We start from the raw sequence: 11,751 nt of genomic DNA, 5'->3' as shown, positions 1-11,751 counted from the left end.
TGAACCCTAATCAATACTGATTTGCCACATGTAAGTGAAGTTTGGCCTTGGTGGGCCGGAGGTTTTAGATTCCCGCGTCTCATGCATGAGAATGCGGGTTCAAAACCTACCAACAGCAAATACGAATGTGAGTTTTTCCGAGTTAAACATAGTTACTAAGATTATATTTTGGACATCACTGACAAACAGTGAAGGAAAACATTGTGAAGAAACCTGGGCATATAGTTTCTAATTATATGTTTATATCACCAACCCGCATTGTGTAAGCATGGTGATTAATGCTCACACCTCTGTGCGAGAAGAGGCCTCTGGTCACCAAAGGTTGTTGATGTGAGTGGAGTTAAAATATAGCCTATCAATATACAACGGGAAAATCAAATATCAAAAAAGCTATTTTGGGAATAAATAAAAATCAAGATTACTGAATCCAAAATGTATTAAAATTCAGTCTTAGTACATTAAAACTTAAAATGGAAATAATAAAATTATTTTCTAGTATTGTAAACTTCTCTTAGTTTGTATATCGTCTAGCAGTATCCTTAGTTCTTCATCTTCAAATCTTCCTTCTAGTGATGGTATTAGAGCCTTGGCCTCCTCTGGTGTCTCCGGGCACAGATTAGCTAAGCTTGCTACTTCAAACTTATGCAGTTTCTTTGATTGAAGAAGGCTGGAACAGATAATATTTTATTAGAACAAACAAATATTTAGTTTATAGATTATATAGTTAGAGCTTGGTTCACTTGGTGGAGCTTCGTTCACGATTAATTTGACAAGACAAATTCTATGACTTGTTTAGATTTGCATTCCAGCAGACAACAGAATTAAGTTATACAATAGTAATATGGTAAAAGTCAACATTAAAGAAATTAACTTGAAAGAAAGGGACTACCAATAAAATACCACATTAACAGCACAATAAGTGTGTGAAGAATATAAATTCATAAAGGATTAGGCAAGGTAAGATCAACAATTTAAGTGAATGCTTACTTTCTGACTGCAGCTATAGTTTCTTTATTCTTAAACTTTTTAAACATGTTGGTATATGTGAGGGTCTTCATAAAAACTTCAGAGAATTCTTGTTCCTCCTCCGCAGACTCATTCTGGGCTTTCCTATGTTCCAACAACATGTCAACTTCTGATATTAACAAGGTTTCTGCATTTTCAAACTCTGTAATGAAACACACACGGTTATTCTTTCACATTTCATAAGAACTTCTGGATTTTACACTAGGTTAACTTATTGGTAGAGAGGCACTTGCGGCCGTCGGGAAATGTCTTTATACCTTTGGGAAACTGTAAGTCCGCTGCATCTTCCTCTACAACGTCTTGTATAGGTCCAGCCATGGTCTAATATTCACTCCTTTACAGAACCAATGTTTATTGTGCCGACGAAACTAAAAAGTTATAACACAGAATTATGTAGGTACAGTTTATACATAAACGACACATAAAATGTTGAAATTATAGTAGAGAAAGGTTAATAATTTTATATGTAAAGTACTTAAAATAACTTACAAAGCTATTTTAATTTCACTGAAAATAAATAACAAACTCGCAAAGCGTTTTGCCAGTAGAGTTTTTTGACACTGATGACAATTGACAATCTGGCTGGTCGGCTTGGTGACAATGACATTGTTTGTGTTAATTATTTGTCTATGCAATCTATGGTCATCAACAAAAATCTTGGATTATTTACTTTTATATGAAAAAGAAAATAAAATAAATGTGGGCAAAACTCGCCAAAATTAAATGCATAGTTTAATTTTAACAATTTTATATAATTTTTTGAAAGACCCAAAAGATCCATAGCCCAGTCAATAAAAAAAATACAAATCACATTTTTTTAGGTTATGTTTATGTTTTAGTTGGACCAAAACAAAATAAAATAACATCTGTTATCTTGATTAATAATGATAACAACATGTCGAAAACACCAACTAAAACAGACTCCAATTACAACTTCATACCTAGAGGTACAGATTTATTTAATTTGCTTGTGTAATCCTTGTAAATACCGCCTACATAAAAAATTATACAGTATTTTGTCTTTTTCAGAGATTACGACCCCTAATAAGGACCACCAGGGGGTGTCAAAGACGGTACATTCTCACGTCTCTAAACTGCATGGATTATTAAATGACTGGATGAAAATTCGGGACAAGGGAGTTAGGTTATGTAGAGCTATTTCTGCGCTGAAGTTGCACGAGTGCGACGATGATTATTATCCGAGCCAACTGAAACAGTTGATGGAAGGGCTCCTAGACGCCTTGGACGGCTTGAAGAATGTTGTTGATGGTAAATAGACCTTATGTTTTTATTCTATAACTTTGCTGAGAAAAAGCTGTGACAGAGTATTGAGGCACAATGGAACTGCGGGAGGCCTAGCAGGTTGCTGGGTCTCCGGTTTGAAGCAAAAGTAGATTTGTGGTGTCCAATCATCGTCCAGTAATCTTGGAGCCTAGTCAATGCAAATAAAATCAAATATGCCTCTTCATATTATTATTAATGAAATCCCCTGAAGGAGTGATAGATACCAACCATCTGATAGTGTTGGTGCTGCTAGTGAGTAATCTTTTGTCCAGACTTTAATGTATCCAGTCTTTGTTAGTGTGTAATTTTGTAAAATCTAACTTAGCAAAATTAAAAAGGTTTTATATTCTTTACAATATATTTTATTATATTATTGTTCTTACACTATGCACGTAAAAGTCTATACAAAAACAAAAAGAAATATATAATTATATGGTACACATTCATATTAATTTGTGATTAAAACCTAATTCTAGAACATAAAATAAGAAATATAAAAACAATACACACTAATTTGGTCTCAAATCACGAGTCTCCAATAGTGAAATTAGAGTTGTGATTTGAGAACTTAGTGTGTGATTTGAGGCTCGTAGGTCTGCCTCTATGCCCATGCGGGCTTCTTCGACCCGGACTCGATCTGCCTCCACTTGCACCCGTTGTGCTTCTATTTTTAATCGCTCCATGTCCAAATTGTGTTGACGAGTTGCCCTCTGCTCTTCCAAACGCAACCGGTTCTTCTCTACTGCCACAAACTCGCTAGTGGCTCGGTCGAACGGTGTTTGGCGGAGTCTTCGCTGTCTGAGACGGTGATGACGCGGATTAGAAGCTCCGGGCGATACAGGCGACCTTTCTGTGAACACAGATAAAAGTTATTTTTATTACTCTGTATTTTGTAGTGTATTGAATTAATAATAAAAAATCTACCATGCTTAAAACAATGGTGGAAGAAATTGAAAAAAGATATTGGGAGTGAATTTATTTAAATTTTATTTGTTAGTGTTGCTAAACTAGTATCAATAATCATTTGAATAATTCATTTCTAGGAATCCTAATACCTTTAGAATACTAGTTTTGTAATTATTACCTCTTTGTACAGTTCTACAATTTGAAGGGCCTGGCACAGGACTGTCAGGACGATCAGGTGGAGCAGTAATATCTGGCACGGGCACTGATGTGGGTGTACTTTCTGGACCTAATTCTATTATTGTGAACTCTGTCTCATCCACTAGTGATGGTACCGTGTCTGCTGTATCAGCTGCATGTCTTACTTGAGGTTGTTCCTAAGTACAAAAAGGAATAACACCTGTTATTGATCAAAACTATGCATGAAGTTTTATGAAATCTGAAAATAAGTTTTTACAAAAAAAAGCAATATATGAAGGGTTCACTTACTTGAAAGCCTGCTTCTTGTATAGCTTGATTACCAGTAATTGAGCTGTCCCCAATTATTTGTAACACCCTTTCCTCAAGTTGACTCAATGGTTTTCCCATACTGGGCCCACCACCAGTACCATGGATGTCCCGATTTATAACGGAGGCCTTCTTTATTGTTTTGGTCTTCCAGTCAGACCATACCTGTAGGAAAAAATGTAAAATAATACTTTGAAATAAATGCTCTGCATATGCAACAGCTATACATACTTCTTTTAATAATTAATAGCTTATTACCCATTTCCATTTGTCAGCTGTTTGGTTAATACCACCACCCACTGCGTTTAAAATTTCTGCTAATTCCTGCCACAAACCTTCGCTCTGCTCCTTTCTTTGAAGTCCCATTTGAGGCCTTGAAAGATCACCATGGCTAAAAATAGAATTCATAAGATTAAGGTCCTGTAAGAATTAGAGCCAGTAAACATAAAGTTTGCTACTACATTCTAATATCATACTTAATAAACAAGTGTTAAGGTTTAGAATCAAGTTGAACTTTATTGGAATAACAAATGTAAGACCCACAATCATATAAGTGCACCATTGTGAGGTTGTTTACATTACGCATTCCATAATCTCAAGTAGGTCCAATACTAGTTAAAATGGGAATAAAAATGTGGAATACTTAGATGAAAAAATATCGGAAAAAACTTGCCTTTCCATAAATTCTATTAGTAAACTCAATTGCTCGGGATTCGCAAGAAGTCTAGATTCCATCTAAAATAAAAAAAAAAAATGTTATTGAATACTCATCGCAATAAAACTATTATTTTTCTATTAATATTACATTTTTATATTCAATTTTTATAAAGTTAGTTAGTAACTTTACAGATTATAGTTCTTACATTTACTTGAATTGTTATTTAAACATGTTTACTTACTTTCTTTGTAATAATTTACTCTTCAATCACTTCCAACAGTTCAACACACAACACTTGAATACTTTTGTTATCCCGCGTATGTTGCGTTTGACATTGACAGCGACACTTAAACGCAAATAATGTCACTGTGACATTTACTATACGCTATTCCATAGCCTAATTATAGAGTGTTTCGGTTAACGCTGCGGTATGAGCGTTTCGGGTTCCATTTGTAACTTGTCTACCATTTTCGACAGGCTAACGCAAAGTCCTTAGCGTGAAATGGAAACGATTGTGCAGAAAACGCTTGGGTTTTTTCTAGGTCCCCTGTACTGCTTAAAAGTTCTAAGTTAAAAACTGCAATTTTATTACAGGTGTAAAAATTCTAAACAATCAACTACAAGCCTTAGCGAAGTTGCAACCAAGTGAGGAGCCAGTCATCAACAGCTGGCCAGTCACCAAAATATCACAAACAGTTATGAAGATATTTGAATCACTAGAGAAAGAGTTTAGGCTGAAACAGATTGTTACAGGTTTGTATGACTTTTAGTATGTTTGTCGAACTACCAAAAATATTTTTTATGGTATAAACTAGTAAATGACCCGACGGATCACATGATAGTAAGCAATCGCCGTTTCCCATGGACACCCGAAACACCAGTGGCGTTACAAGTGCGTTGCTGGCCTTTTGGGGTTACGAATTCAAAAATGGGGAGAAAATGGGGGTCCCTCCCTCGGAATACCTCCCGTATATGTAATTATAACAGGCGTGAGGTTATATATGTATGAAGTACTATCTCTTTTCCCTATACCCATACATTTTGTTTCCTGTTTTTCGTAATTTCGTATTCGGAGTTGCAACCGCAACCAACGAAATACTAATGCGGCCAGTACCTATAAATATTTCCGTAAATAACCAAAATTATTCACTCGCCACACGATTTGTCATTTAACCCTTACATCATTAACAAGTATTTAAATAATCCCGCGTCGCTCATATTTCAGCCGCGCCTAATTTCGTCCACATCAGGAACTACTCACCTAGTTGGGCATGTCAAAGCTTTTGATTAACGATGCCCGTTTAACAGTTGCACCCCAAACTGACTTTCTTTACTTCAGTAATTCAAACTTTATTGCAATGTGATAAGGTTTCATTTTGAAGAAGTTTGACATTAGGATAGCTTGATATGCTAGCCTAGTCTGTACAATGACAGGTGATGGGTAGCTGCTTTGCCCCGGCACGCCTATTGCGTTCACGCTATGCTGTGAAGTGAATGATAGTATAGTCGTGCGAGAATCACTTTCATGAGGTAATTTAAAGACCAAGAATGTTGGAAGAAACCGAAATGTGTGGTCATCATAATCACAATCCACTCTTGGTTAATCCGGAGCTGCGGACTACCTAGCGAGTTTACCGGGGTTCCGGCTCGACAAGCAGTAAGAACGGGGTGATTTTCAGTCAGTAAGAGTCTGACACTCCCTCTTGCCTCACCCTGGCGAAAGAAGTCATTGGATGATTTTCCCCCCTCAAAAAAAAAAAAAATCTTTTACAATAAACCTCCTTTGCATTAGAAGTGTGTTAAAATATTCCCGTTTGGCACCCGGAGCTGCGTACTGCCAAGCGGGTTTACCGGGGCTTTGACTCGAAAAGCAGGAGTAGGAACGGGGTTGTCACTCCCTCTCACCTCGCCTTTTGCGTGAGAAGAAAGAAGGATGATTTTCTCCCCTTAAAAAAGGCGGGAAATCAAAAAGGTCTTTTAACCCATTAACCGCCAAAATAAAACAAAAATAAATATTAATATGAATTGTTTATTTTATTACTGCGTAGACATAAAATAAACTATAAATTAACAAAAAAATCAAAAATTATAATTTGGGTCCGTTTTTAGGGGGTGTACCCAATTGGGTACAGTGGCGTATTATGTGTAAAAAAATTCAAAACCACTTTTTTCAACACACAATGTTTTTAGACATTTTTTAAATTGCTAATGCACTCTTGAATCATATACAACACATCGCAATGGTTTTTCAATCTTCTGGGGATAATGTCTTACACCATCTTGAAGTAATCCTGGTACCAAAGAAGAAGAAGGTCGAGCCTTATGTTGAGTTTTCTGGCGTAAATAAAACCTTGTAATGGAACGTCGAAACATAAGCTGATACATGCTATTACTGTGACTCATGCACATGTAGACCCCAGGCATTAGCAATAACCACGTCAAGCATATAGGTAAACAAAACCCACCACCACTTCTTTCCGTGAATCGCAAGGAACCCCGTAAAGTGATAGTGAATTGTTTAGCAGGATGATGACCAAAATATTTCACCATTGATTCATCAATTGAAATATTATCATGCATCACACCCCACTGTAGAAATTTAAAAAAAGCAACGTCACGCCTATTATCCCGAAGGGGTAGGCAGAGGTGCTCATTACGACACGTAATGCCGCTATACAATGTACACCCACTTTTCACCATTTGTGTTATGTCCCATGTAATAGGGGGTGAGCCTATTGTCATATACTGGACACAATTCCAGACTCTGTGCTACTACTGTAGAAATTTATTCATAAGAATATTAGCTAGTGGCTGTACTTTGAACATCTTGTCTTTCGTACTACTTGCTTCATCATTGTTGGCAATGAAGATTATTTTGTATGTCCCGGAATCTTTGTCTCGGCATGGCTCGTGATGCTAGTTCACAGATTGAAATACTTCAATACTGCCAGGCACTTCATGTGGTAAGACCGCAGAAACCATATCTTCTTCGCCACCTTCTTCCTCATCTATGACAACGTTGGGAGCTGGTGGTATGACAGCAAAGTCGTATTCGAAATCACTGTCAATATATTCTAACTTAGCGTTAACTGATTCCTCTAACCCGCTGTAATGATTAGAAACGTAAAATAGTGTCGAACTCATTATCACACAAATCTAAAACAAATTTTAGATTTGTGTGATAGATGAATAATAGTTATATAGATTCGGCCGCTGTACCCAATTAGGTACAGTACGGTTCCATGCTCAATTACTATGTAAATATATGAAACAAAATATTTATTTATTATTTTATTTGAAAATCATTCTATGCATTATAAAAACAATACATAAAATATAAGGTTTTCTTTACGCTAAACTTAAAAAAAAAAATATTTCGTTACTTACCTCTATGCACAATTATAGTACGATGTTAAAATCCTCACAGATACAGATTTTAAAAATGTATCGGCATAAACTGCCGTTTATTTGGAAGCCCTGTTCCAATGGACCACTATAACGATCAATAACAGCAGTAATAAGTTAAATTAATTACAACTTTTGTCAATTGTTTCACTGTACCCAATCAGGTACAGAGGCGCCATATGGGTTAACCAGATGGCGCTGCTGCCTATCAAATGTTGTAGCAGAGGCAGTGATAGTAATTAATTAATGTCTAACGTCACTACACAGCACTATGGCGCATACGTCCACAAAGGATTAATTTTAGACACGTACATTTTCCTTTATCAAATTAAGTAAAAATAATATAGGTAAAGACCATTAAAGTCACAATGGATGCTTAATAAATACGTCATAGCTATAGCTTTATGTATAAAATATCCTGATACGTTACGTCATATGATTCCGATTCCGACTTTGTTTCTCCATAATCTGTTGACGTAAAATTATTTTTATTTTATCTAACAGAAAAATAATGGAATGTAAAGGTAAGCGTCCCACAGGCCCGCATCGTACGCATTCCGTATGACGTCATCAGTACGCATCGCATGTAGGCATTGCCGATGATGCGGCCCGTAAGATGCGGATTAGTGACGCAGTTGTAGGAGTTTCTAAACTAGACAAACTAAAATCCGTTGCGTACGATGCGGGCCTGTGGACGCTTACCTTTACATTCCATTATTTATTTTACCTTAAGAGATACTTTTTGTTCGTTATCCTTACTGACGTACTTTTTATACGTAAGTAAATAGGTACCTACCTAAAATCTCAAATGTGTCTTAAATTATCTAAACTAAATGATATATAACTGAATTCGAGTAATCGAAACCGCGAACGCTTTAATATACAAAATCGATTTAAGCTATCGAAGTTGGAATATAATTTCAATCTGTGTCAATGACTACTCTCTTAATAGTCTATTTCTAGTTAGTGGTCGATAGAACCACTAATAGTTTCGTTCCCCGGGTCAAAATTCAATAACCTGAGATCATTTGCCTAGATAAATTAACTCCATATTGATTTTCTTAATGTATTATGTTATTGTTCAAAAGGGTAGGTAAGGAAATAGACTTGTAATACAGTCTGATTTTTTTTATCACCAGCCCTTGTTTTTGCGATTTAGGTATCATTCAAACATTCCATAATGAAATAACAAAAATTTTTACCAAAAATATAAGCGACTTCACTTAAAAATAAAATCGGATTATTTTTATTTAAAAATGGAATGTTCGAACGATGCCTAACTCTCAGAAAAATTTGGCTGATATTAAAAAAACAGGCAGTATAATAATATGTTACTACAAGATAATTATAAATGCCTGGGAAAAAGTCGGTGGAAAAATATGAACGGCTTTACCTGTATATTCGGGGATTAAAAGGATTTCATTGTGAAAATAAGAAACAAAACCATGCTGTTTCGTATGTACCTAGGTGTGATTCATAAAGTTCATTGTTTTTCATAAGACCTAAATATATGACGTCAATTTAAAGACGTACATAGTGTAATTAAATAGGTGGTTTTTATTTTATGAGTATCGTAGGTGCCGTAAACATGCGTGGCTTATCGCCCACAACGCCTAAACTCGTAAAGTGTACGTAGGTATTCAAGGAAAAGTGTATTGTGACATAAATATTTGTGACGTCTATGTATTACATACGCTTTTGTGTCGGATTCCACCCGCATTCTTTTTAATCTAGGTTTATAGGTAAATATATTTTGAAACTAGATTTTGAGTTACATAGATAGGTGTATACTGTATACAGTTCTAATTTAAAATTTGGAAATGTTCCGAAAATTATTATTAATGTTGTAGTTCCTAAGCTTTTACTCTTTCCGGAGCTGCGGACTACCTAGCGGGTTTATCGGGGCTCCAACTCGAAAAGCAGTTGCAGGAACGGGGTGTTTTTTAATCAGTAAGAGTCTGATACTCCCTCTCGCGTCGCCAAGGCGGGAAAAGTCATTGCATGATTTTCCCCACTCAAGAAAAGATGCAAGTTACAAGTATCTTTTTTTTAAATGTTAAATGAATCGCTAAATGGTCGCAATCGCTAATCTCGAGAACAGATTTTGCTTATAATTTTTTGTTAGGGGAAGGTTCTAGGAAAAAAATACATTTACGTGCAGAAAAAATGTTTAAAAAAATATGCCAAATAGTAGTGGAAAACCAAGAACTAGTAGAGCCCCCTTATTTCAATTACAGCTTTGTAAATCCTGCTCACTCAGTGCATTCTTCAAGAAACCTATATTTCAGCTATCTACGACCAGTTCTTTCGGCTGGTCTGTGATTTCATCAATCATCAACAGTTAAAATTTTGTTTCAGAAAACGTGGCACATAGTCGTGATGAAAAACTAATAGAGGTGTATGTCAGCGCGTGGGAATTCGAAGCTTACTTCAATATCGAGTCCTTTGCCTACCTTTTTGCTGAAGTCGGTCTAGCAGGCGTCACGTAACTCATTATCGAAATATATTTGTACTTATATAGACTTTTACTCAAGTATAAAAGTAATGTTTGTGTATAATAAATCGTTTTTGTTAATATACTTTGTGTTTCAATGTCACATTCACACCAAAACACGCTATTTTTTATTTAATCAGCAAGGTTATGCCTTACGCGGGAATCGATTCTGTAAAGTCATAGACAAATATAATATTAGTAGTTTATTACTTGGCAACAACTTATTTAAAAAATCTACTTATTAACAATGAAAGTTAGGAGTTATTATGAGATTTTAAATTTATCAACTCTTTAAAGTCAATTTGCTTTGGATGTTTATGCACTTAGCGACTTAACATGAACAAACTTCTTCATATCAGGTAATAATAGGTACTTTATCTATCAACATAATTATATAGCATATCCTCCATTACGGCCAGGACCTACATTCTAAACATGTCCATAAAATCACTATCGATTGACACCGTTACATGTTTAACAACCAAAATCAAAGATTTCGAATTAGTGGACGATTCAAGTATGCCACCCACGTTCGTCGCCCCACTATTCAATCACTGAGGGGTAAATAAAACAAGCATGTAATGACAAATTGAGGTTTCTCCAATTAGCTTCCTGGCCTAAAAACCCTTTTGGAAACGAATTATATTGGAAATAAGGTTCTAATAGCGGATGACCTCGGCATTACCATTAATTTACATGAGGCCATTAGTCCTGAGATGCGATAGGGCGATGTAGCCCGTTGCCATGGCAACCGCCGCCAAACAAACACTGCTCGAATAGTGGACAAGTTAAACACGTAATGATAGCCACTAAAGAGCCACTCATATATTTTTTTATAGAACTTTTTGAAGTAGTAAAAAATAGTACAGGTTTTAATTATTGTTATTAAAAACAAATTATGCACTTAAGTTGCTAGTAGGTGGAGGTACCTAAGCTGGTTCTGGTTTTTAAATTTAATAATAATTAATAAAAAAATTTGACCATGACTTTGACTGGTGAAAAAATGTAATTATAGTAGGTATTTAAATAATCACTTGTTCTGGTCACCCAAATAAAATGGGTAGATACCATTAATACCTACCTATACAACACTAGATTTTTTACAAGTTAACAACATAGCACCAGTATTCGTATCCATGTCAAGAAAAACACGTTTCAAGTCCCCTTCATAGCAAAACAGATATCAGTGACATTTCGGCTTCATATACTGGTGACTTGGTGATCCGACACCACTCCGAAGCCAGACAATTGCAGCCCAACCTAGACAAAACCTCTCTTCACTATTTTATTTTAAATCAAATTATTTACGAGAGAAAATTCGAGACTGATTCGTTGACCAAGTATTTAGCTGGTTCCCATGTCGATCAAAGTGTAGGAATATTTTTCGGTTTTCGAAAATTCTCTTCTATCTAATACATACATAAATATAAATAAAATTGGAGTGTCTGTAATATTAAAATAACTAACACGCATC

At 35.5% G+C, this 11,751-nt stretch overlaps 3 protein-coding genes across 3 annotated transcripts; 1 reads left to right on the top strand and 2 right to left on the bottom strand.

The window, feature by feature from the left end:
- Window positions 1-418: 418 nt before the first annotated feature.
- LOC118268732 (DNA-directed RNA polymerase II subunit Rpb4) lies at window positions 419-1,644 on the bottom strand. The gene is made up of 4 exons (XM_035583347.2): window positions 1,516-1,644; window positions 1,284-1,394; window positions 988-1,168; window positions 419-667 (listed from the first exon to the last, which is right to left on the bottom strand). Exons 2-4 carry the CDS (start codon window positions 1,342-1,344, stop codon window positions 493-495), a joined length of 417 nt encoding a protein of 138 aa, XP_035439240.1. The 5' UTR covers window positions 1,345-1,394; window positions 1,516-1,644; the 3' UTR covers window positions 419-492.
- Window positions 1,645-1,822: 178 nt separating this feature from the next.
- LOC118268730 (cyclin-dependent kinase 2-interacting protein) lies at window positions 1,823-10,362 on the top strand. The gene is made up of 4 exons (XM_035583342.2): window positions 1,823-1,973; window positions 2,056-2,295; window positions 4,973-5,131; window positions 10,142-10,362. The coding sequence occupies exons 1-4, from the start codon at window positions 1,922-1,924 to the stop codon at window positions 10,270-10,272; spliced, it is 582 nt and encodes a 193-aa protein (XP_035439235.2). The 5' UTR covers window positions 1,823-1,921; the 3' UTR covers window positions 10,273-10,362.
- Window positions 2,302-4,899, bottom strand: LOC118268729 (myb/SANT-like DNA-binding domain-containing protein 4). Its single transcript, XM_035583341.2, has 6 exons — window positions 4,620-4,899; window positions 4,394-4,455; window positions 3,979-4,111; window positions 3,703-3,885; window positions 3,395-3,590; window positions 2,302-3,160 (listed from the first exon to the last, which is right to left on the bottom strand). The coding sequence occupies exons 2-6, from the start codon at window positions 4,453-4,455 to the stop codon at window positions 2,820-2,822; spliced, it is 915 nt and encodes a 304-aa protein (XP_035439234.2). The 5' UTR covers window positions 4,620-4,899; the 3' UTR covers window positions 2,302-2,819.
- Window positions 10,363-11,751: the final 1,389 nt, after the last annotated feature.

This window comes from Spodoptera frugiperda, chromosome 2 (assembly GCF_023101765.2).
Source record: "Spodoptera frugiperda isolate SF20-4 chromosome 2, AGI-APGP_CSIRO_Sfru_2.0, whole genome shotgun sequence".
Lineage (NCBI taxonomy): Eukaryota > Metazoa > Arthropoda > Insecta > Lepidoptera > Noctuidae > Spodoptera > Spodoptera frugiperda.
The sequence above is the reverse complement of the archived record's forward strand: the minus strand, read 5'-3'. Positions and strand labels throughout refer to the sequence as shown.

Excerpts from the sequence above, each read along its gene's own strand:
- LOC118268732 (XM_035583347.2), bottom strand. The coding sequence starts at position 1,344 with ATGGCTGGACCTATACAAGACGTTGTAGAGGAAGATGCAGCGGACTTA. Across the intron at positions 1,169-1,283 it reads GGACTTACAGTTTCCCAAAG|AGTTTGAAAATGCAGAAACC; the intron begins GTATAAAGACAT and ends GTTTCATTACAG. Across the intron at positions 668-987 it reads ACTATAGCTGCAGTCAGAAA|CCTTCTTCAATCAAAGAAAC; the intron begins GTAAGCATTCAC and ends TATCTGTTCCAG.
- LOC118268730 (XM_035583342.2), top strand. The coding sequence starts at position 1,922 with ATGTCGAAAACACCAACTAAAACAGACTCCAATTACAACTTCATACCT. Across the intron at positions 1,974-2,055 it reads TTACAACTTCATACCTAGAG|AGATTACGACCCCTAATAAG; the intron begins GTACAGATTTAT and ends TGTCTTTTTCAG. Across the intron at positions 2,296-4,972 it reads CTTGAAGAATGTTGTTGATG|GTGTAAAAATTCTAAACAAT; the intron begins GTAAATAGACCT and ends ATTTTATTACAG.
- LOC118268729 (XM_035583341.2), bottom strand. The coding sequence starts at position 4,455 with ATGGAATCTAGACTTCTTGCGAATCCCGAGCAATTGAGTTTACTAATA. Across the intron at positions 4,112-4,393 it reads CTAATAGAATTTATGGAAAG|CCATGGTGATCTTTCAAGGC; the intron begins GCAAGTTTTTTC and ends TTCTATTTTTAG. Across the intron at positions 3,161-3,394 it reads TTGTAGAACTGTACAAAGAG|AAAGGTCGCCTGTATCGCCC; the intron begins GTAATAATTACA and ends CTGTGTTCACAG.